The following is a 24,352-nucleotide window of genomic DNA, read 5'->3' on the forward strand; positions in this document are numbered from 1 at the left end:
TTTGCACAGAGGATATGTTTGTCCACCCTGAAAAGTTAAAGGGATAGTTAAAAAAACAAACAAAGCCAAAACAATTGATTATGGATGTGTTCCACTAAGGACCTGCATGCGTCAGTAGCGTGCGATGTATGCAAGAGAACTGGCGTCACGAAGAAAAAGACGCTGCCTTATCCTCATGTCCGTTTCCTTTGAGTTCTTATGAAGTAAACAGTCAAATATTCGTGTTTTAATGTGTTTGATTTAATTATTGGGATTTCATATTTGATTACTGAATAGGAAAAACACAACAACGGTAAGTGTATTCTTCTATGGATCTCTGTGAACATGAATAAAGCGGCTGTGAAAAACGATTCATAGATATATATTGTATTGCGTACGTCAGTTATTTATCACTCAGTTGTTTATCTTCATATCACGCGATTTTAATCCCGCACTCACGTTTCTTTCAAGACTTGGTTGAAATCCAGCTGGAAACCCTGTGTAAACTTTAGTGGCTGATATGCTAATTTAAAGACAATGCTTGTTTGAATTAAATGTTATCTTCAGATGATATCAAGGCGTTTGAAATGATAAGTACCAACCTGTGTGAACGTCGAGCTTCCTAATAGCCGTTCACACACGAGAAGTGTTTAAACGGTTTCTACTTTCATAAGCAGGTAATGCCTTTGCTGGCCATAGATTTTGAGGATTGCAGTATTAGAATCTAGAAAGACACCTTCTTGGATTGATTTAGTGGGCAGTTTGTTTTAATTAGTGTGGACTTCGCATGTTTAGTCTTTTTGCATCCTTTCACCCATCTTCCAAACAAACCGCTTGTCCAGTGTTGGGTAGCAGGGAAGCTGGAGCATCTCGGGCCAAAGTCAGGGAAACACCCTGGACAGATGGCCAGTGCATCACAGGGCTAACACACATATTACACATTCAATTTCATCTATCCTTTATGTCATTGGATTGTGGTGTTAAACTGGATGGATTACCTGCAGAAAACCCATATCAACACCGAGAGAACATGCAAACAGAGTTAGAACTTTGTGTAAGGAGCACCCTGAATTTTGAATAATTATTTATAGATCATATGGACTACTTATTCATCTGTTTCAGCCATGTGACATTTTCTGCTCATCTGCAATCTGCCATATTTATGATCATCAAACACATGAACAGAAAGACAAAGAAAAAATATTGATCAGTGGATTCATCCGCACCAGGTCCACAAAGACATTTTTACATCCCTGTTTTAAGACAAAGGCTACACTCTAAAAAATGCTGGGTTCTTTTTTTTTAACCCAAATGTTGGGTTCAGCCCGTTGGGTCATTTTATTGGTTTGTTTTTAATATTTTTACCCAGGTGCTGGGTAGTTTTTCTGTAACGAAGCTGTTGGGTCATTTTTAAAGGGGTCATAGGATGTTACATGCACTTTTACAAGTTGTTTGAACTGAAATGTGTGTTGGCAGTGTGTGTACACAACCACCCTATAATGATAAAAATCTGGTTAAATGTTTTCCCCTTTCTCAAATCGAGCCGATCTCAGATGCCTGTCTGTGTGACGTCACACAGACAGGCCCCTCCCACGATAGTTTGATTGACAGTAGCGTTTCAGCACAGATTGGACTGGTGTCTTACCTTAGACCCTCCCTGAGTGAGCTGTCATCAGTCCGCCATTGTTTCACCGCCGGAGCAGATGTAGACAAGAATGGGGGTGGGGTGGCGGGGGGTTGGCAGGGTGTCAGCATAGCTCATTAACATTTAAAGGAAAATACTACAAAAACGGCTTGATCTGAAAAGAGCTGTTTTTGACAGGGTAAAAAAGGTGTTTTTTACACTAACATTGAGAAATTGTAACCAAACTATGTTACAGACTTTTCATTAAGACCCAAAAGAATCATATCAACTTGTGGAAAATGGGCATCCTATGACCCCTTTAATGCTGGGTTATTTTTGTCTACCCAACTGCTGGGTTGACCCTGTCTCCAACGAAACAACCAAGTTGCTGAGTTAAGGCCAATTTATACTTCTGCGTCGGACCTACGCCGTAGTTTACGCATAGATGCACACCCATACGCCGTAGTCTGACGTGCACCTCTCCAAAAATCTTAACAGCGCATCAATTCTACGTAGACCGCAAGCACTGTGATTGGTCTGCGAGAACCCCTCCCTCCATATGTACTTGAGTTTTGTGTGTGTTTATGTGCACTTTAATATATTTTAATGTTACACCTTCTTATATAAAATAAAACAAAGCAAAGAACAAGTGTCTTATCATTTATTATACTACATAGCATTATACATCAGTAGTTGTCCGCAACAAACAATGTTGATCTGCCGTGGTACAAGTCCTTGTGCAGATTGAAAGAATACCATCATCTCCTGTTCCATTGTTGTCTCCTTTTTGTAGTTTTAAATAATGATTTAATGATTTGCTATTTATTTGCCGCCGTCACAGCTATAATGTTTCTTAAATGTTACTTTTTTATTTCTAAAATGCTTGTTATATGAGTTTAAATGTATATATAATATTGTAAACGATGCTGTATTCACCCAAATAAATTAAATTTGTCTTATATTTTGTCCATGGGTGTTCTTGCTTGATAATACATTTTTATATTTTGATTACTGCTGTTGCCTCTATTAATTCTGAGTGTGATTTTTAATTTCTAGCCCATTTTAAGCCAGCAATATAATAATTTTTAAACAATAGTTGACTTAAATAAAACAACCCAGGATGTGTTCTGTCCAATATTTACTCAGTGCTGGGTTGCCAAATAACCCAAGTTAGGTTGTTTTTAACCCAGCATTTTTAAGTGTATATTTACATGCACAAAAAATTCTCCTTATTCCTTAAATTATCCGAATAACCACACCCGCTTGCAAGTAATAGTTATGACCTAATACATTTATGACCTCTTTTCTTCCCCTCATGGGTTGTTTTCAGATGGGTGAGGTGGAGTTGTCCTGTCTGGCTTATGCCAAAATGTACCTACATGCAAGTCAGTTTCCTCGTTGCAGTGTGAACGGCCTGCTGTTGTCCTCCAGTCCAGCAGGGGCAGCTGTATGTATCACAGACTGTGTGCCGCTGCTCCACTCGCACTTGTCTCTGGCTCCAATCACACAGCTGGCTCTTACACAGGTGAGTGCACCATTAATGAAGATATGCAGTGGGAAAATTGTCATGTCGCTGCACTTAAAGTCACAATATGTACGATTTTTTTTAATTAAAATATCCAAAAACCACTAAAACGGTGTTATATATTTTGCTGACTTGTGTACTTACAAATTACCCAAATGTTTCGAAGAATGTTTAAATCCAGAGAAATAAGCAATATTAACTAGTGACACGGACCGTGTCTATCGTGTCATTCTGTCACCTGCCAATGATGTCATACACCCTCGATTTCTAGAAAACATGGAAACACCAAAGACGCTTTAATATGTTGTGCGTTTTAATAGAGCGGTGACGACCGCACAGAAGTAGCATTATAACAGAACTTTCAAATGTATCTAGTATGATAAAACAGCGCTGCTTTTTCCCCCCACATACGCACGACCGGAAGGAGTGGAAGCGGTCGACTGTGGCATAATAAAAGCTCCGCTGCTTTCGAGCCGTGTGTCGCACTCGTTCAGTGGCCTCGTTTCGCTTTGATGGCTTTCAGCCTCACCCTGCTTCATTCTACTATGTTAATAAATCATTAGCTCATCCATGAACATGATTTCTGCCCGAGTCCTGTCGGATTGCATCAGCTGTGGGGATGAAGACGACAACTCCCATGATTCCACACTCAGTCACGGTGTTATCAAACTATGCCTCTTTGTTTATTTTGAATACGTGCCCTCTAGCGGCGAAAATTACATATTGTGCCTTTAACTGCCATCCAGTTATTGCAACAATTGTTGTTTTTATCTCTGATATGATTTTTCAGTGCAGAACTACAAACATAGTGAATGTGTAAGAATGTCATTGTGTCATTAGCTTTAAGATATAAAAAGGTTGTGAATGCAAAATTGTTCAATGAGAATAGGTGAAACATTTTGGACTTCCTTCAACTAAAATTATTTTGCTTTGGTGACCATATGCCTTGAAGGGGCAGTTCACCCAAAAATGAAATCTGTCGTAAATTTCCTCACACTTATGTTCTTCTAAACGTGTATGACTTTTATTTTGGGAACACAAAAGAAGATATTTCATTATTCTCTCTTATTTTGTCCATTTAATAAAAGTCTCAACATTTTGACAAGCAAGCACATTTGAGATTTGTTAACTATTTGAAGTGCACTGAATCTTCAAGATGATGGGATCCAGCTACTCTTAATACAGCGATGATGGCGTGGGATGCAGTGTCACTTGCTGGCCACAAATGATACTTTTTTTTTTTTAAATCTAAATATCAGACTCATTTAATGGGCTAAAAGTAAAACTAGTTTTGGTAGGTAGTAATACATTTTTACTGTTTTTTATTTATTTGATTGAAGATTAATTTTCAATAGGATCTTAATCTTGTTATTTTCTTTTATATAAATTAAAAGAAGTATTTTAATTCAGTCAGCCACTTCCTTATAAAGTACTCTATAAATGATGGTTTAAAATATGTTTTGCTTATTATTATCTCAGTTAATGATTTTGGTTTAAGTAGAATTGCATATTCTTGTGAAATCAGAATCAGAAATACTTTATTAATCCCCAGAGGAAAATTAGGTTAATTGCCACAGCTCCAAAACACCAAGATAAAAATACAAATAGAAATCTATATACAAGAAATACAAATAAAACTTCGAATATTGGAATAACTGTACAAATAAAAATATAATATTGCACAATAAAATACGTTATTATACTGAGGAATTATAAAGTCTGATAGACACAGGTAAAAAATATTTCCTGTGTCGCTCTTTGGAGCACCTAGGTTGAATAAGTCTTTGACTGAACGTACTCCTGTATCTACCCAGGACATTATGAAGTGGGGGAGAGGTGTTGTCTAAGATGGCCAGAAGCTTAGACAACATCCTTCTTCCTGACACTAGAGTCAAGAAAGTCCAGCTCAACCCCCACAACAGAAGCAGCCTTACGGATAAGTTTGTTCAGTCTATTGGTATCAGCTACCTTCAGTCCGCTGCCCCAGCATACAACAGCAAAAAAAAAATAGCACTTGCTATCACAGACTTGTAGAACATCTTCATCAGCATCGTCCTACAGATGTTAAAGGACTTCAGCCTCCTCAAAAAATAGAGGCGGCTCTGGCCCTTCTTGTAGATGCTTCAGAGTTCTCAGTCCAGTCCAGTTTATTGTTCATGTGGACTCCCAGGTATTTTTAATCCTCTAAAATATCCACTGAGACCTCATGAATGGAAACAGGGGTCATAGGTGACATAGTCCTCTGCAGGTCAAGTTCCTTTGTTTTTGTCATATTGAGCTGTAGTCCTGTACTCAGTCTCCTCACCACCACTAATGCAACCAACTATAGCAGAGTCATCAGAACATTTCTGAAGATGGCTGCAACCGAACATACTGTGGTCTGCCAGTCAGGTAGTTCACAATCCAGGACACGAGGGAGGCATCCACCTGCATCGCTGTCAGCTTCTCACCCAGTAGAGCCGGACGAATGGTGTTAAAAGTACTGGAGAAGTCAAAAACATGACTCTTACAGTGCTTGCCGCCTTGTCAAGTCTGCTTTATTGTCAATTCTTCCACCTGTACAGCATATACACACAGAGAATTGAAATTCCGTTATTCTCAGACCCTTGGTGCATACAGATAACACTAACAGTAGAACATAAATACAGATGGATACAGATTAAATATAAAATACAACTATACAAATAAGGTAAAATGTAAAAAAATATATAAAGCAACACATGGCAGATAGAGTGCAAACCAGTGAAGTAACAACAGTGCAGATATAATGATTAGTAGTGCAAAAGAGCTTACTTAGACTGATTAAAGTGACAGTGTGTGTGTGTATTAGGGAGGGGCGAGTGGGAGAGTCCGTCAGAGGGTCAGAGTTCAGTGGTGCGTGGGGCAAAACAGGGGAGAGGGGGGCAAGGTCGGGAGGGAGTTCAGCTTCCTGACAGCCTGCTGGATGAAGCTGGCCTGGAGACTCTGCAGTCTCCTCCCTGATGGCAGCAGACTGAAGAAGCTGTGTGTCGGGTGGGTGGGATCACCTGCAATGCAGAGGGCTTTTCGGGTGAGACGGGTGTTGTAAATGTCCTGGAGGGAGGGGAGAGAGGCACCAACGATCTTCTCAGCTGCTCTCACTATGCGTGTCTTGTGGCAGGACGCGTTGCAGGCGCCATACCACACAGTGATGCAGCTCGTCAGAATGCTCTCGATGGTGCCTCTGTAGAAGGTGCACATGATGGGGCTCTGAGGCCCCAAGAGGCTCTGGCTCTTCTTAGTTTGGGGAGGAAGTAGAGACGCTGCTCTGCTTTCTTGGCCAGTGCTGCTGTGTTGTCCAGGTAAGTATAAGCTCGAACCAGCATGTAGATGATAGCGTCCTCAACTCCCAGGTGGGGCTGGTAGGCAAACTGAAGAGGATCTGTAAAAGGCCTAACCATGGACCTGAGCACCTCTAGCACCAGTCTCTCCAAAATCTTCATAATATGGAATGATAATGCCACAGGCCTGTAAACCTTAGGGTCACTGGAATGAGACTTTTTTGGAACAGGAATGATGCTAGAAGTCTTCCATAACAGAGGGACCTTCTGCAGTCTTAGGCTCATGCTGTAGACATGGTGAAGTACACCACAAAGCTGGGAGGCACAGGCTTTAAACACTCTGGGGTGGATCTTATCCGGGCCTGCAGCCTTGCTAGAGTGGAGCTTCCGCAGTTGTCTTCTCACATGGTCAGGTGTAAATGGCACAGTAGAGGTTATAGAGGGAAAAGGTGCAGAGTCAGGTGGGAGAGGACAGGGTAAAATGCTCTGAAGACAGGGAGAGGGAGGAAGAAGGTGAAGGCTGTAAGCAGGCAGGGGGTCTATGCAGAGGGGGAGGTTCCAAGAGTTGAGTGGCTAATGATGGTGGACAAACAGAGGAGTCCTGGGGAGGAAGGGCAAAAACATCATCAAATGTATTAAAAAACAGAAGTTTGCTGGCCCTTTCTACAACACCACCAACACCTACACTGTTGGACCATTGAAAACCCATAATGGTCCTCATGCCACTCCAAACCTCTCTTGAATTGTTCTGCTTAAGCTTCCCCTCCAACGTCCTCCTATAAGTGTCTTTAGCCTCTTTGATTTTAAAGGTGCAATAGGTGATTTTCTTCAGAAATTTTTTTTATGCTGGTTGAAAGTCTCTTCACATCCCGCTAGTAATCATTAAGTTAAGTGGTCTAAATGTGTTTGTCTGTATTTATATATTCTGTGGAAGGCGTAGGATCAAGAAATGTTCGTCCAATCAAAACGCTCGGTCCAAGCGTTTTAATATGCTTTCCTACCTGCCTGTCAACGTATGTATTTGCATACCTCTGCGCACCGGGTTCGCACAGACAGGATACGTCATCAGCGCATTCACGCACGCTGTGCAGACAGAGCGAGAATGGCAGACAAACATCAACAACCCGATCTTCCTTCCTGGTATTGTAGTACTTTTAACGTTTTCTCACCAGTGAATGACACATGATGTAGCCCAGCGGTTAATCCAGTCCTCGCGCCAGCTCGTTAGAAGTGAGCTACGTGCATGAACTGTGTTCCGATCGATATGATCCCTACACGGTGTTCATTGCTCCCTACTCCCTGAGTGAATTACTTCACTTCGGAAACATGGGCTGGAATTGGGAACCACTGATGTAGCTTACTGTAGTAATGTTGTCTCTGGTCTGTGAACATAAATGCGTTCAGGGGGCGTGGCTTTGGACGGCGATTGCAGGGAGGGTGGGACGTTCGCTTTCAGTGCTATCAGGCTAAATTTTGCATTTTCCAAGATCTCCTTCTGCACCTTTAACTTTCAGTTCCCTCTGCACTCTCTTCACCTCCCCTCTGTCTCCCTCCCTAAATGCCCTCTTATTCGCATTTAGGATGGCCTTGATGTCCTTTGTTACCCATGGCTTGTTGTTGGTATAACAAAGGATAGTGCTTGATGGTACGGTGCAGTCAACACAGAAATTAATATTATCAGTTATGCACTCTGTGAGTCCATCAATATCCTATACGTGTGGCTCACAGAGAGCCTGCCTGTCAGTAATCTCAAAACAAGCCTGAAGTGCCTCATAAGCCTCATCTGTCCCATCTCCTCATGATTCTGGTGGTCACAGGCTTTCTCTTAAACAGAGGCATATATAACAGGGGCTGAGGTACGCCAAATTGTGGTCTGACCTACCCTGTGGAGGGAGGGGGGACGAACCGTATGCATTCTTCACGTTTGCATACATTAAATCAAGTGTACTCTCTTCTCTGGTCGGACAGTTTACATACTGTGTGAAAGTTGGCAATGTTTTTTCCATAGTAACGTGATTGAAGTCGCCTGAAATGGTGATAAGAGCATTCGGATATCTGGTCTGCAAATGTGATGTAACATTATGAATAACGCTGTTCGCCGATTTCGGGTTAGCTGATGGCGGAATATATACAGCTACTACAATGGCATGTGAAATCTCTCTGGGCAGATAATAAGGCCGAAACCAAGGGTTGCATCATCTGTTATTAACTAGAACGGCAAGCCTTTTCTCTTACCACTCTCGTTGCAATCCCGGTTGGCCCGAACCATCTGAAAGCCCTCAACGGAGACGCTCTGATCCGGAATGTCCTGATGTAACCATGTCTCCGTGAAGCACATTATACTACATTCCCGGTACTCCATCTGGCTTCTGACTAGCCCTGTCAGCTCCTCCATCTTATTAGCCAGCGATCTCACATTGCCCATAATAAGAGAGGGTAGACTCGGCTTGAATCTCCTCTTCTCCTTAAGTGTCTCCCATCTCAGCCCAGCTCTCTTCCCCCCTTGTCTTGTTCCTCCCCAACATCCTCTGAGTTTTCCTCCAGATTTCAGTAGGTAAATCAGCTGGTCGAATCGCTAATCTGACTGATCAGATCGATCAGCTGATCTCGGGAGTAAACAATCCGAGCAGCGTATCCAACAGGTGTTGAACGCAGTAACTCCGGTAAGAAGAAAGTTATTAAAAAGGTTCTTAAAACTTTCCCCACCAGCATCCTTGAAAGGGCACAACTTCAAAGAGCTCACAAAAAAATACAATAAGAAAAAACCGCACTAATAAAATTAATAGAACTCACAATTTGTACAGTGCCCCAACTTTTTTGGAATTGGGTTTGTAAAAAACACACACAAGAGCAGCGGCAACAGCCTGCTTGCACGATCTCGCATGCGCTCTGAAATGGATTGCTTTTCTTTCTTTTCCTCAGATATGCAAAAAGAAACTTTTTTTTTGTAGAATACTTATTTTTATACTTATGTTTTTGTCAATATTTCCTGTTGTAGGTCGACGCTTGGTGTTCACAAACGCAGCAAAGGATTGTGGGATATTATCAAGCCAATGCTTGCGTCTCAGACAGCAGGTACTCCTCCATATTTTTTCATCTTACCAGAGTTCCTTATTTTCTCTGCATTTTACTTCTCTTACTTTTTTTTTTTTTCAGCCCTACACCTTGTGCGTTGAAGATTGCAGAGAAGATATTCGAGCAGTGTAACAATGCTGTTTTGCTTATGGTAATTTAGAAAATGTCTCTTGGCGCAAAAGTTTATTGGAAAAGTCCTTTTTTTTAATGGGAAATTTTTTTTTCTCTCTGCCTCAGATTGATGGAGAAAAGATGTTTCCAGGCTGCCGTGTTCCTCCGATCGTGATGTATGAGCGTAAAGATGCCCGCTGGACTCTCAAAGACAAACACACGTAAGAAAAATCTCAAAAAATTTGTTGATGATAACGCTGCAGTGCAGTTAATGACATGTGTATTCCTTAGAATAATGCTTCGACAGTGGGAAGAAACCTGTTCCATAGTTAATCAGCTGTTCAGCTCTGGTGATCAGACGCTATTGGTGGACTTTGACAGCCATTTGGATGACATCACAAAAGATTGGACCAATCAGAAACTCAATGCCAAGATCATGGAGCTGATCTCCCCAGCCAATGGAAATGTTTAACTGTATAGACTAAATCTTCTCACGTCATAGTTTTCTTCCCCTCTAATTGTGCTTTTAAGATTATTTGACTCATTATTTTATTTTGACACGTTTATATGATATAAATGATGTCCTCAGATATGCAAAAAGAAACATTTTCTTTTGTTTGGTATGATTTGGTGCTTTGACCCTAAAAATATACTTACATTGAGGTGGATTCGTAACACAAGCAGCATATTTTTTATTACTTTGATCGCCTGTTATATTTTAATAATTTAACAGTAAGCTATTAATTGATTTGCTTTATAAGTTCTATCTATCCGTCTAAACATTAAAGTAATCTGTAAGAAAACTATGTATGGTTTCTCAGGTGCTGTCATTACATGGGGTTCTCCATTTTACAGACTTAATACGAAAAAAAAGTGAAGAAAAGGGATTTTATTTTATGTTGTCATGAAGTAGTCTAATATTTAGCTTTAACTACATGAGGGTTAGAAGTCTCTAATAATTTAGATGATTCCTTCCAGCAAACTGAGAGCAAATCAGTGCTCAGAGTAGTGTGAGTGTATGATTCATGTGAGGTGTGTCCCACAAGATGTGGATCTTCAGGTCTGTCTGGAGCTTGTATTTGTTCTGATGCCTTTTTCTCCACTGCAGCACTGCTGTTTGCATTTCCTAACCTGTATGACTGACTTTCTTCTGTGGAACATAAAAGTAAATATTTAGAAAAAATTCTCAGTGATTTTTTTTTGGTCCATGCAATGAAAGTCCACTGGCAATGACATGGTTTGGTTAATAGCATTCTTTAAATTATATTCCTTTTTCCCAATCTATTTCACCTTCTTTTGTGTGGCGTCCCCTTCTCACAGTTAAAAAAATTTGCTCTTCGAGTTACAAATTGGGTTGATTCAAGTAAAATCAAAGTTTTGTTTTGGAACCGATAGCCTCAAGTAAATTTAGTTTAATCAAATCGCAGTTCAATCATTTCAGTGTTACTGTCACAATAAATTAAGCCTGCTTTCTGGAGTACCCACCAGAGGGGGCATTAAATCACAAACATTATGACATTATTAAGGCCCTATTGGTGCAGTTCTGACGCAACTTGGAGTGTGTCCTCAGAATGTCCTGTGGTCTATGTATGTCAAGTTTTGTTAAGTTTGTACATTGAAGTCAGGAGATTCAAGTCAATTTACATTGCTTTGACAAATCAATAACTTTTTGATAACTTGTTGCCAGTATTGTCGCTAGCTGCTATGCATGAAATTTGGTGAAGGTCAGATCAAGGGCCTAGGACGAGTTTGAAAAAGTGGGTTTTTCAGTAAATTAAAAATGGCTGAAGAATTTTATAGACAGACGTGTCATCAGAGGTATACTGGTAAAGTACTTGGTAGGGCTTGACTCAAGGATTCAGGGGAAAAACTATTTGTTTATAATCTTTAGGGTTCCAGAGTTCTGAACATAAACTGCCTAGAGCGCAGTAGTGATTAAGTATTTTTTTTTGTAGGGCAACCCGGAAGTTGCCATCACCCTAATTCCTTGATAAAAATCCAATAGGATGCTTCCATGGGCTGTTGGATTATTGCATAAAATTAGTTTTTGTGGCCAGCAAAAGTTCATGATTCTTGTATGTTTTGTTCATCATGATAATCTTCACAAATTTACACAACTTTTACAAATTTTGACATCTAAATACAATTGGCTATAAATAAACTACGGTACGATCAGAAGGCTGAATCACTAAACCGATGACAATTCTTTCAGTCTTTATTTTAAAAAGTTTACCTTTTGAGTTAGAATAGTTTGCAAGTGCACAATTATAAACACCATAAGGCAGTAAAAGCGGACTAGTGAGTAGACAAGTCTTTTCCCGTTTGGCATGATGACGTTTAATGTCCCAACTACCTCTAGTCCCAATTAACCACTTGTTATCAATTGCCTTTTTGCATGACACATGAAAGAATAAATCATAACTGGGTTATTCATATATTTTATGGCATAGATTAAAACTTTATAATATCAAATATAATATATTTGTGTTAACCAAAAATCTTATTTCAGCCATTTAGCCAAAAATTAAATAAAAATGAAACAATCAAAAATAAAACCCACTGACTTCAGAACTATGAAGCTGGAAGTGCTAAAATACTCCTTTCCAGGTTTTGGCCTACAAAAATATTTCATCTTTGCAGGTCTCTATAGCGCCACCTACTGTCACACAGATGTGTTTCTGTGAGCCTGCACAGATGCATACGATTGTGACCATCCTGCCATGTTACACCCCTGATACCTGCATGGTTATTGTGTTTGCATGAGTACTGGTGACAAAATTCTTAAACAAGTAGCCTCAAACTCATTTTTCTTAAATAGAATCCAAGAAAAGTTCAGTTCTTGGTATCTCTCATTACGACTGAGACAGCCAACAACAGAGAACAAGGCAAGTGATGACATGATTTATTGCCATTGATTCATTTATTTTTAAAACAAGTGATAAATTCAGTGAAACATTAGCGTTGGATGAAAATGTACAGGGTAACTTAACAATCCACTTGTAGTTAACCGTAAACATCGTTATTAATGCATTTAATGATTTTGAACATCTTTACTCGGACTCCACTACGGCAGATGATATATGCATAGTGGTAAAAAATGACACAACATATTTTGTGTTCTTACACATTTGGCTGTGAAACAAACAAAGCTATATTGACTAAAGGCGTTTTATATTACTTATAAATATGTGGATTTAACTACTATATGGCTACATATTTTAAGAATTTGAAACAACTAATAATTACAATATTTATTTCCACTACCTACAGAAAGAGTTTATACAAGTTGTCTCAAGTCATGCCATATATAGTCGTTTTTCTTCATTTTGACCCTTAATGTTAAGAATGCAGTAAGTGTTATCTTAGAGGTTTGTTACTGCTGCAATACTTCAACAATGTTTAGCGTCACTTCCCCTGTAGGAGACTGGCTGGCCAAACTTTTGAGAAATGCAATAGAGTCTCTGAGGGTCTTGACCTCTTTTATCTGCGACTCAACCCAGGGGATAGAGATCTGGAGAAAAAAATGAAAATTATAAGAATAGTTCACCCCAAAACAATAATTCTCGTGGAAATGTAAATGTTTTCTGTCTGCCGTATCTCAAACTCTTATTCGTGCTTCTGCTCGATTCAAAACATTCAAATATTTTGCAAAACAAAAGGTCTCAATCTGCAAGATCCAAGTGTCAAGGTGGCAAGTTTTCTTATTTGCTAGTGTGAATAAGATGATATATTCATATGATTCAAACTCTTTTGTTGTTATAACTCTTTTTTTATTGTTTGTTTTACCTGTATTTTCAATTTTGAACTTGCATTGTGTTTTAGGGTTAACGGAAATGTCTATAAAATGTTCTGGCAGAAAATGGCAAGTACATTTTCCATTATTTTGTGCGATTTGATGATTCAAATCTGCTGTCATACTTGCAGCTGCTTTTATTTATTTTTTGCCAATTACTTTCATGGTCTCACAGAAGCAGCCTGGACATTATGCAAAACATCTTTTGTGTTTGAAACGACACAAGAATGAAAAATGGCTGAATTAACTTTTCACAGCTGCTAAAGTAGCAAAGGTTACATCCACTTATAGCACAAATGTAGCATAGCATTTGATCCATATACAAAATTGATTGCTGCATTGATATCAGGTCTGTACCTTAATGATGATGTGTTTATCATCGATGTTATCTCCATCATACAGCTCTTCTCCAAAACACAGCGTGATCTCACTTTGAGGTTGTTTTCCTCCACTGCGGAAATCGTCCAACTCTGAAAGGAACAAAGAAACTTTCAAATTAACGCTGTCATCAATTAAAAAAAGGGAATCAGAGGAGGTGTGAAGATCATTTAGTAAACTTTAAAACTGTTTGTCGTTCTTTGCCACAGTCACCTCTGGCATGCTCACTGGGGGGCTAAAAGACGAACGCATAATTGGAATAACTTTCTAGAAGAAAGGTGAGCAGTATGACCAAAATCTTGTGCCATGAGATGGGTCATCTTCTATCATGGTAAGGGAAGAAATCAAATGATTCTGCTAACTTCAATATGTATCAATTACTATTCTCACCTTTTTTGTAACAATTTCCACACAATGATGCAAACACATAATTCTACCAAAACAAACTCAACAGCACTTCAGACATGCAAACTGCTAAAAAAGGTTTAAACTATGAAAAAACGAATTTCAATCAAATCTGTTGTGAACCCAAACCCTTCATTAAAGTTAGGATTAGTGGTTGACTGATGCAGGTTTTTGATGTCAGAGATGTGACTGATGGCTGACATAAAGCCAATATATATGATATTACACTATAATGTAGATAGCAAAATCATATCCATAGTTGCTGAAATGAAATTAATATTTATTTTACATGAAGATTTACTAAATTAAAAATAAATCATTAAAATGTATTATATAAAAAATCATTTGAACTTAAAAAAATGAAACCTGCAAAATAAACAGATTTATACATTAGATGGCAACTTCTTGAGGATTTACCATCCAGTCTTATTAGCTAAAATCATATGGATTCAACAGGTTTCTAGATATTTCTGCTATTTTGTTACTCATCCATTTTAAATAAACATTTAAGCCAAAGAACTATAAGGAGCATAGAAATTTTAATAACCATTTTTATTTATTCAGTGCACAAAATATGCTTGTGAAACACTTACCCTGTTTGAATATATCCTTGCTGAACAGCTGGGTGGGCTCGCTTGCTCTCTCCATTTTACAGGGTCCTGTGGTAGTGTTATGTGGTCCTCTCCAGAACACCCGTCCCAGACAGAAGCGCTTGGCATAGATGCCTCCTCCTGTCGAGGTCAGGACTATTCCACTCTCCATGAAGGGCAGCAATTTGTTAAGAGCTGTCAAACGTGGGGCGAGGCTGGGGTCGGAGCTCATGTCTGACGGAGGGTCTGGGAGAGGGATTCGATGGAAGCTAGTGCCGTTTAGAGACGGTGGAGACGGAGGGACAGGTGAGGGAGGCAGGTAAGCGATCCGAACATCGTTACCCATTATTTCTCGCCGCAGAACCTCCTGACCAATGTAGAGCACAGTTATGTGGAAAGAATGCAGCACTGAAAGTACAAGAACAATAGAGTTTTAAGAAACCGTTTGGCAACCGTTTTTTTTTCTAATCAATTAATAAAATTTTATTTTTAATCATCACCTCTCTTCTCGACAGCTTCAATGGTGAAGTTTACATGGATATCTTCAGTGTCTCAAGAAAGAGAAGAACGATAATAAATCATTCACCCACATTGCATTATCAGCATTCAACACAAAAGAGCCATGCAAGTTGCACATCAGGGTAAAATTCATAGCGTAAAACTAGATCATTACTGTTGTCAGTCTTCAAGGGGTTTGTCTCCAGCTCTGCTTGGAGTGTGATTTCTCTTCCTGTGTGTGGGATGATTTCCTGTGCACTCTGTAAAAATAGTGCCCAATTAATTGTAGACTCATACAATGCTTTACACTGCAAAACCAAGCTGAGGAATGCAAATGTCTCTTAATGCGTGTTCTTGACTCAGTGTTTACATAATGCTTTTGTAACACAGGCTTTCACTATTTACATGCATACTGCAAACTGCAATTTAATTAAAGTATGAACAGCATAGCTCCTCAATGATTAGTTATGATGTGCTGGATGTTTTTACCATGTTGATGGACTGGGGCAAAATAACCTCCTCTTTGATTAATATTTTGCATGCAGTCTGCTCCTCATCTTGCTCGGATTCACTGCATCTCTTTCTGCTGCTCCTCACTGGCTTTTGTCCATTCTCTTTTTTCACTTTCCCCACTCCTATGGTGAGAGAAAAACGGACTAAATAATTACAAAAAGTAATTCCTTTACATATTCATTGCAGTTATTACAGACATTTTGCTGGTAATAAAAGTTGCTTTCATAATTTTCATAATCAGTCAGGTGTGTTTGTTTAAGAATACTATTTCTGCATTCGATCAATCAATCAATCAATCAATAAAAATAGTTATTATTACTGCTTTAGTGAGCGACTTACAGAATGTAAAGAACAAACAACAGATTCCAGAAAGAACACCTTACAAACAAACTAGCTAGCCAACCTCACTATATTTGACTAGTCAATTAGTCAGTTATTTTTACACATCTCTAGTAATAGTCATGTTGGATTGACTGTATCAGGGTTGCCAACTTTGGTTGCCAGGCTGGATTTTGATGACATGGACTGAATCGGACAGTTTTTTAAGGGTTGTAATTATCCAAAAAGAAAATGTTTACTCATTGTTTTACAGTAGCTTTTCTTCAAGCTTTGAGTTTCCGGCATTAAAAAAACAGTCTAATAAATTACTTCCTGTTTTTCTTAAATGATTGCTTTTATCATTTTAATTTTGTGCACACTCTGAAGGGGAAAACCCAGTATGAGGGGCTTTTTTCTATGCAAAGTACAAATTGTGTAAACTGCTTAAAGATCGAAGATTTGAGATAAGACTCTGCTCATGTAACAATTCCTCCTATGACCATGTAGACCACTGAGAGGGACTAAAAAGCAATTGCTACTTGAAGAATATGAGTGATTTAAATCCTACAGGGTATCTCTATTATGACAGACTCTTCTGTGAAATGAAAATATTTATATAAGAGTATTGTAATTTATGCGCTGAGGAAAGAATCTCTCAAGCGCATGAAACAGCACAAGAACTGTTTTGGGTACCTGATGCAGTAATCAGCCCAAATTAAACCTATTTGACGTTCAAGACAACTTGGATTATGCACAATCTCAATGCGATTTGCTCGGTGGCCTCCTGTCATTTTTTTCAAATGTGTCTTTTATCATACTAACACGTTTTTTCACTACTGTAAGTGACATTACTGAGGTTTTTCATGCCACAGTGCACATATTCAACAAATCAAAGATACTCATCCACCATAGTGGCCTGTAACATTGTGAAATTTACAGACCAAACAGAACATGCAACCTGTATTTGGTGACACCTGGACAGCTAGCTCTTTAATGGTCACCTTGTGAAGAGTGGGAAAAAGTTTAATTGGTGGAATATAGCTACTTTAGACCAGAATATCTGTTGTAGACCAATCAAGCCACATGCTAGTGGGAAAAATGCTATGAGCAAAGTTAGGTATTTATTTTGTGTCATTTTGTTAATTGTCAAGACATTTAGAGCCTGAAGAGGCGTGAGAAAGAGCCTGAAAGTGTGACTCATGCCAAATGCATGGAAGTTGGCAACCTTGCTAATATCCATATATTTTTCACATCCCTTGGTTACCTTGTTCTTCTAGTGGTACGAGGCGGTACACCTTGTAGGGTTCTGAGATGTCCAGCTGTGACCTTTCAGTGGCCTCACAAAACTCTGTACTTTTGTTGAGGGCACAGCGAAGGCGAGTTTTCCAGGACGCAGGGTCTGAATTTCCATTCTCCAAAAGCTTCCCTTTAAACTCTGCCCATGCCTTAAATGAAAAAATTCTAATGAAAATTTGAATCAACCATTTTAAAATGGCTTGCATGCTTAAACTATGTAAATTACAGATGCAACTCCTTTTCTTATTCATTCTGACCATAAATGTGTAAATTATTTATCATCAACAAAAGTCTAGAAATCATCACTTGAGTTTGCAGATGACTGCACTAATTGTTGAGTGCACTAGGTAACACTCGCACTTTGGAAGTTGTTCATTGTGTAAAAAAAACTAAGAAACAAGGACACAGAGAGAAAGATGGTAACACATTTGGACCTTGAAAATAGCTGCATCCTCCTCAGTTCGGAAATCTTGTTTTCCTGCATGTTTCCATGGGATACGAAACATGGTTTTCTCAGGGTTGTCCCACACTAGGCCATGATACTTCCCACTGTTCACCTACATCCCAAAGCACACAATAGAGAAACAAACCAAAAGATATCAGCAACAAACAAAACCATACCATGAAGCACTAGAGATTGTTATAAGATGAAACATTTGAAAGAGAGCAAACTGCAGCAGAAAAAGTGAATTTCTAAAAACATGAGAGGTTTACAAGAAAAACTGGTCACCTCAATCATCCACTCATGGAATGTTCAGACTTCATGGATTCAATTTAAGGGTTTAGAAAAATGTTGGACAGGGGAGTGCATCTAGTACAACATTAATCCATAAAGGATGTATATCTCCAACACTGAGAGAGCATAATCTACCTCCATCAGATTAAGAAAGTCTTTGTGCCTATGGCTAAACTACTCTCTAGGTAGGTTAGATGTGTTCCTAGGTCAACATATATTGTTGACCCTGGAACAACATTTTAATCCAAAAATTTAGTCTTGACCATATCCCTACACCTAAACCTAACCTTAACCATGAGTAATTGCTAAAATCAGAGGAAATGATAGATAAATGACTCTGATGTACAAGCACCAAACACTGATTGCAAACCTAAACTGGTTCTTCAAATCTGATTGGTTAATCACAATTTTGTTCCAGGGTCAACAAAGATGTTGATCCAGGAACGTCGCACTTGGTAAAATCAGGTTCTGCTGGCTAGGTAGGCAGCTCACTAGATTTGGAGCCAGTGGATCTCATAGCATGAATGGCTCTTCCATCTGATCTTCCATCTGATCTCCATAAATTCAGATCCTCCGAAATACTCAACACACTACATGCACACACACACACACACACACACACACACACCTGTTCCACTATCCAGGAACGCAGGCGACGTGTGGAACGAATCCTTCCAGATGCCATCTGAAAAACACATTGATTTTCAGCTGCTGATTTGTCTTTAAAAAAAAAGTCAGGCGTATCATACATTGACAGTTCATGGAAGTGAGTAATTATTACAAATTCACTAATAAAAAGTACCATGTTTTTGATGTATTTAAATGTAAAATGAATACATACTCTAATTTTGATCAATCGTTTTTTGATTAGTCAGCCAAACTAATTAAAGAACTGCTAATCAACGAAAGTGGATCATAGTTCTAATGTTTGAAATTTCCATCAGAAACCAAACATACCGATCAGTCTAAACTTTTGATCTGGGTGTTTTTTTAATCTGGCCATGGTCCCTTTAACCTGTTCTTTTGTCTTACCTTATGAAAGTCCACAATCTCTATGTTTTCTCTGGCTGGACATCTATCAGGACTCTTTCTTTCACTCTGCCTCAGGTTCTCAACTCCATTTTCTTTTTCAGTGTAGCAGTTTGAAAGACTTCACTTATTTTTAGATCATACAGCCAGTTATTTTTGCCCATTTTGTCTCCACAAAGAAGAGAAAGTAAATGAGTAAAGTTTTTGAATTAACGGATGTATTTTGAGCACAATGCATTCAGTTATTAATTTTTTATGTGGTTCAAAGATTTTTGGGCTTATAGGAACAACGGGGTCAAGTAAGAGTTCTTTGTAAGCAAGCACTTGATAAAAACATTTCTCAATTGTAATTACGCACAGCTTATTAAATATTATTTTGACTCTAGAAGATTCTTAAATATTTTCATTTATTGTGGTAATCACCGACGATAGGAATCGCATTCTGGTGCCCCTTTAGTAGTGCCCTAAGCAGAGGTGTAAAGAGTACCTAAAAACCATACTTGAGTAAAAGTACAGATACCTTACAGTGAAAATTACTCCACTACACGTTACAAGTCACCAATTCCAAAACAACTAGAATAAAAGTCTTAAGATTATTTGATTTCAACAGTACTTAAGTATTTTACTTATACTAAATATAGGCTCAAAGATGCACTAGTCAAAGAGACATGCCAGTGAAAAACTGTAACGTTGTGGAGAAGCTGCGGAAAACAGGCAGAGGCAAGGATCTATGTGCAGATATTTAATGGAAAAACTAGAACAAACAATAAGGCAAAAACCAAAGGGAACAAAGAACAGAATGACTGGCAAACAGACAACCATTACATTCAACAAGGAACTAAAGAAAAACTAGGGCTGTATATACACACAGGGGGCAGCAGAAATAAACTGCCGCAGAAAAAGCTAGGTCCATGCAAAATGTAATTTGTAACTGCAACACTCATTTCAAATGTAGTGGAGTTAAGAGTACAGATACTCATTCAAAAATCAGTATCTACTATTGTCTATACCAAGGAACCGTCACAGTACCTTTTGTAACTCTTACAATTTAATGATCTACTAAAAATCAAAATCAAATAGTATTTAATAGTTTCTTCTAAAATCATTCTCTCCAAATCAATGTAGCATAATAGCTGTGTGTTTAAATAAATTCGCGCATAAAACAGTATTTTTGTTTAAACGTTGTAAAAATCCTAATGTAACGTTAGTTTGTCATTTCGATTACCTTAGTTTCGGTCCTGTGTACTGTCAGCCGTTCTGGAGATCACAGTCCGTTCACAATAAACTCCTGAAAGCAAAGCAGTGGAGCGACCGAAGCTGTTCAATATATAAATACCAACTACATCTGGAGGGGGCGCTCGGCGGCTCACACACAGCGCCGAATTATTTTCTTTGGAAAATATAGCATATTTTTAAATTATTAAATGGTTTATGAAATATGTAAATATATATGCACAAATCCAAGGCATGCTATACAAACATTGGCAACGTTTGCAATAAAATAATTTTAAGAAAATAAAATTAAGAAACGTCTTAAGCACCACGTGACGTTTCTACAGCCCACTCCGTGGACTACGCCACTTTCAGCTAATAATGTTTGTTATTTACTGCAACGTGAGTAGGTGTTATGTGACATATTACTGAGCCATCATAACATATCAAATACAATAACAATAAACGGGACGATAAGCCCCTCCCACATTGGTACCTTCTCCAGCCAATTTCCCTTCTGCCAGTTTCAACCATTTCAACAAAAGAGCTGCTTCCCAGAAACCACGTGATATCACGCAGCTCTCATTTAAGCCTCCAGAAGGCAAAAAACCCTGATAGACTGTAGAAATGTGTTCATGCTGTGTTAAATGTGATGCATTGTCCACAGTATGTAGTAGAAAAAAATAAGTAAAAATAAAAGTTAAAACGAGAATGTAAAGTCTCAACTGAAACACTATTTTTATAGCCTACTTGTTGATACAGTTTTGATATTTTTGAACCTATAGTATTTTGACAAAAATAGTGTCATCATAGTACACACACACACGTTTGTTTCTGTGAATTGTGGGGATTTTCCATAGACTTCTATTACTTTTATACTGACCAAACTATATTTTCTATCCCCTGAACCAAACCTAAACCTAAACCTACCCCTTACAGAAAACCTGTTTGCACTGTTACACTTTCAGATAAACATCATTTACTATTTTTAATAAGTTTTTCCCCCTTGTGGGGATCGGCCTGCAGTCTGTCAAAAGGTTTTACTATCCTTGTGGAGACATTCATTTGGTCACACACACACACACACACACACACACACACACACACACACACTTATAGACGTAATAATTTATACTGTACAAACTGTATGTTCTATCGCCCTACACCAACCCTACACCTAAACCTACCCCTTACAGAAAACTACTGGCAATTTTTGAATTTCATAAAACACTGTTTTGCATATTTTTTTAAGCCGTTTGTTTTACGGGGACACAGGAAGTGTCCTCATAAACCATGTTTACGTTGTAGTACCCATGTCATTATACACATTTGTGTCCTCAAACAATACACACACACACACCCAAATGGAATGTAAAAATGTATTAACAGATTTCTGTGTGGGAATAATAATATTAGAGGGTAATTATTTATTAATAATTTTTAGAAAAATCTAGTTCACATCGAACTCAGGATGAGGTTCTAATAGTAAATTGATACATTTAGGCTTGGCAAACTATTTGTCAGGGAAAATAATGCAATCCAGTCCAGGGACACACAGCAAAATAGCAAATGATAGGCTAGAATCAGCCAAGTCCCGCTCTACATTTTTATCTCATTCAAGTAGCATTTCACTTGGATATCACAATAGGAAAGAGAAACAATCACAACTTCCATTTCATGTCGAATTTAATCTTGCAAAAACATGCAAATGATCAAATAAATAAAATGCTTATTCAACTACTTCTGTCTCCTTTGTTTGGTGTCAAGTCTTGTTTCTGTGCCACCCTACCATGTGTTTACACTTTTTGGCCCTCATCTTTATTGTGGTTTACCAAGCTAAGTGTTCTTTCTTCTCTGGGTTTTGAACACAACCTGTTTGTGTGTGGGTTTGGTATTCCGTTGTTGGTTTTCATCACGCTTTTGGAACCAAATGAGTCTCTTCTCAAAGCTGGTGAAGATGGCGAAGACACCATAGCTGTGTCTCATTTCGAAGGCTGTGTCCTAGGTATGTGCGACCTTCTGTCACGTCACAATTATGATGTTTTGTGGTATATGGACCTGTCTGAGTTTTATAAGTAGACTCGCTCCCTTGGTCAAAATAAAGGGGTCAATGGTCTCTCCATATAAATCTCCACACTCCACACTTCAAAATGGTGACAGGTATTACCCCCAGGGGACGTGCTTAAGGACCTTTGTAAATGTGTGTCTAAGCAAAGTGCAATGTAGCCAGTATCGACTGTTATTCCCTGTGAGGCATAATAACTGTAGTTTCATTCTTACTTTGGAATGTAATGGTTTCTTTTCTAAAATAAGACAACCTTGATGACGCAAGAAATGAGACACAGCTCATTACAGCTCTCGCTCACACTCTCAAACACCATTGCTCTCGGTCGCTTGTTTTTTTCCTTCATCACCCTCCTCTCTATCTACTTGCTCTCAATTCCTAAAACTCCTGAATCACACTTTGAAGCACTCGATGTTTTTCATCACATTTTTCAAGACCATATGTTTGCTTTTTTACACTGAAACAGACAAAAAAAGACAGTTTTAAAGCTTCATGAGGTAACAGAAGAACACAACAATAAATAATTGAAATTACAGTTGGTCTATTTATGAATTTTCTATATCTGAATTTAATGTATCTATATGAAATAATTTCTATAATGTGGCCTTCTAACCTCTCAAACTGTGTATGCGTGAGAAGTGTTGTTTAAACTGCAATGTGAAATGTTTTGTAGTGCTGAAACTCTGTGAGAGTGAGGGTTGTACCGAATGTGTCACGAATCCGGTCCATGAACTTCCGTCTGCTAGCCATCAGAGGTCACCCTTTCCATTTTCATTGACTCTCGCACTACACACTATTGCATATCATCCCGGACTACATATCACATCATTCATTGCACTGATTGCACACAGCACTGATTGCACACAGCTGTTTCACTAATTGCACACAGCACTGATTGCACACAGCTGTTTCATATCATTCACTCACTATTTAACACTCACTCTGATCCCTTCCCGCCACCGAGTATTGTTTAGCGCTTATCACTCCCCTAGTGATAGCTACTCTATGGAGCCATTTCGAGTTTTTCGTTGTTCAGTCATAGTCTTGTCCTGCCTGATTTCCCGTGTTCCTGATTATTGCCTGTTTATCTTTAGTTTCCCTTTGCCTGCTGTTTCGGACTGTGTTTGCACCTCGCCTGGACTCTAGCTCATGTTATTGGATTACCCCTCATGTCAAGCCCTCTGGATATTGTTAGCCGCTCATCAATCACGCCCGTTTTGGATTACTCTTCTGTCTTGCCCTCAATATACCTGTTTGCCATTGTCTGACCGATGCCTGTTTTATGACCACGTCTCTGTCTCCTATTAAAGCTTTGCAGATGGATCCGCAAGTCTCTCGTCTCGTCGGCTCCGTAACAGAATTAATGAAAATTACAGTGATCAAATTTGCTCATTCATTTGAATTGACTCCTTAAATTGGACTATTAGTGGACAAATGTAGGGAATAGTGATTGAGGGTATAGGGGGCGATTCAGAACACAGCTAAGGAAGACAGGAAATAAACACAGGAAGAAGAAATACTCAAACTAAACCATAAGAGTGACACTACCAAATGCACCTTACATTTGTCATACTGGAATATGCACTGGATTTGAATTTGGAACACAGGATTTTTGAGGATACATTTTTAATATGGTTTGTGGTGTATTGAGACATTACAGTAGAACATATTCTTGTTTGAAGAATATTATGATGGGAAATTATCATGGGGAAAAAAGTAAATTATTTTAAAGGCATGTGATATATAATCACAATATGCAGGAAAAGTCACAGAGATGGTCAAAATTTGGGGAAGCCAATTAATGAGCACATTAATTCACTTTCTATTTATATTTCTTATATATATTTTAGATTTAGGTTATAACACCTATAACCATTTGGTGTTACAACTGAAAATACAAAAATGT

At 38.5% G+C, this 24,352-nt stretch overlaps 2 protein-coding genes across 5 annotated transcripts; one reads left to right on the forward strand and one right to left on the reverse strand.

Moving 5' to 3' along the window:
- The first annotated feature begins 102 nt into the window (after positions 1-102).
- emc9 (ER membrane protein complex subunit 9) lies at positions 103-10,405 on the forward strand. Of its 2 annotated transcripts, none has more exons than XM_016233603.1 (6): positions 103-292; positions 2,934-3,128; positions 9,426-9,502; positions 9,584-9,653; positions 9,740-9,834; positions 9,905-10,405. In XM_016233603.1, the coding sequence occupies exons 2-6, from the start codon at positions 2,934-2,936 to the stop codon at positions 10,083-10,085; spliced, it is 618 nt and encodes a 205-aa protein (XP_016089089.1). In that variant the 5' UTR covers positions 103-292; the 3' UTR covers positions 10,086-10,405. The 2 variants fall into 2 exon arrangements, with proteins under 2 accessions (XP_016089089.1, XP_016089090.1); XM_016233604.1 differs by lacking the exon at positions 103-292 and adding an exon at positions 1,114-1,208.
- Positions 10,406-12,514: 2,109 nt separating this feature from the next.
- On the reverse strand, positions 12,515-20,458 carry irf9 (interferon regulatory factor 9). Of its 3 annotated transcripts, XM_016233601.1 has the most exons (11): positions 20,395-20,427; positions 19,173-19,338; positions 18,769-18,825; positions 17,839-17,961; positions 17,373-17,553; positions 15,767-15,912; positions 15,453-15,537; positions 15,280-15,330; positions 14,783-15,187; positions 13,764-13,876; positions 12,515-13,124 (listed from the first exon to the last, which is right to left on the reverse strand). In XM_016233601.1, the coding sequence occupies exons 3-11, from the start codon at positions 18,823-18,825 to the stop codon at positions 12,987-12,989; spliced, it is 1,299 nt and encodes a 432-aa protein (XP_016089087.1). In that variant the 5' UTR covers positions 19,173-19,338; positions 20,395-20,427; the 3' UTR covers positions 12,515-12,986. The 3 variants fall into 3 exon arrangements, with proteins under 3 accessions (XP_016089087.1, XP_016089086.1, XP_016089088.1); XM_016233600.1 differs by lacking the exon at positions 19,173-19,338 and having other exon boundaries at positions 20,395-20,458; XM_016233602.1 differs by lacking the exons at positions 18,769-18,825; positions 19,173-19,338 and having other exon boundaries at positions 20,395-20,458.
- Between the last annotated feature and the right edge of the window lie 3,894 nt (positions 20,459-24,352).

Source organism: Sinocyclocheilus grahami, unplaced genomic scaffold, assembly GCF_001515645.1.
Source record: "Sinocyclocheilus grahami isolate Dianchi unplaced genomic scaffold, SAMN03320097.WGS_v1.1 scaffold435.1, whole genome shotgun sequence".
NCBI lineage: Eukaryota > Metazoa > Chordata > Actinopteri > Cypriniformes > Cyprinidae > Sinocyclocheilus > Sinocyclocheilus grahami.

Excerpts from the sequence above, each read along its gene's own strand:
- emc9 (XM_016233603.1), top strand. The coding sequence starts at position 2,934 with ATGGGTGAGGTGGAGTTGTCCTGTCTGGCTTATGCCAAAATGTACCTA. Across the intron at positions 3,129-9,425 it reads CACAGCTGGCTCTTACACAG|GTCGACGCTTGGTGTTCACA; the intron begins GTGAGTGCACCA and ends TTCCTGTTGTAG. Across the intron at positions 9,654-9,739 it reads ACAATGCTGTTTTGCTTATG|ATTGATGGAGAAAAGATGTT; the intron begins GTAATTTAGAAA and ends TCTCTGCCTCAG.
- irf9 (XM_016233600.1), bottom strand. The coding sequence starts at position 18,825 with ATGGCATCTGGAAGGATTCGTTCCACACGTCGCCTGCGTTCCTGGATA. Across the intron at positions 15,913-17,372 it reads CGTACCACTAGAAGAACAAG|GAGTGGGGAAAGTGAAAAAA; the intron begins GTAACCAAGGGA and ends CTCTCACCATAG. Across the intron at positions 15,188-15,279 it reads TGAAGCTGTCGAGAAGAGAG|TGCTGCATTCTTTCCACATA; the intron begins GTGATGATTAAA and ends TTGTACTTTCAG.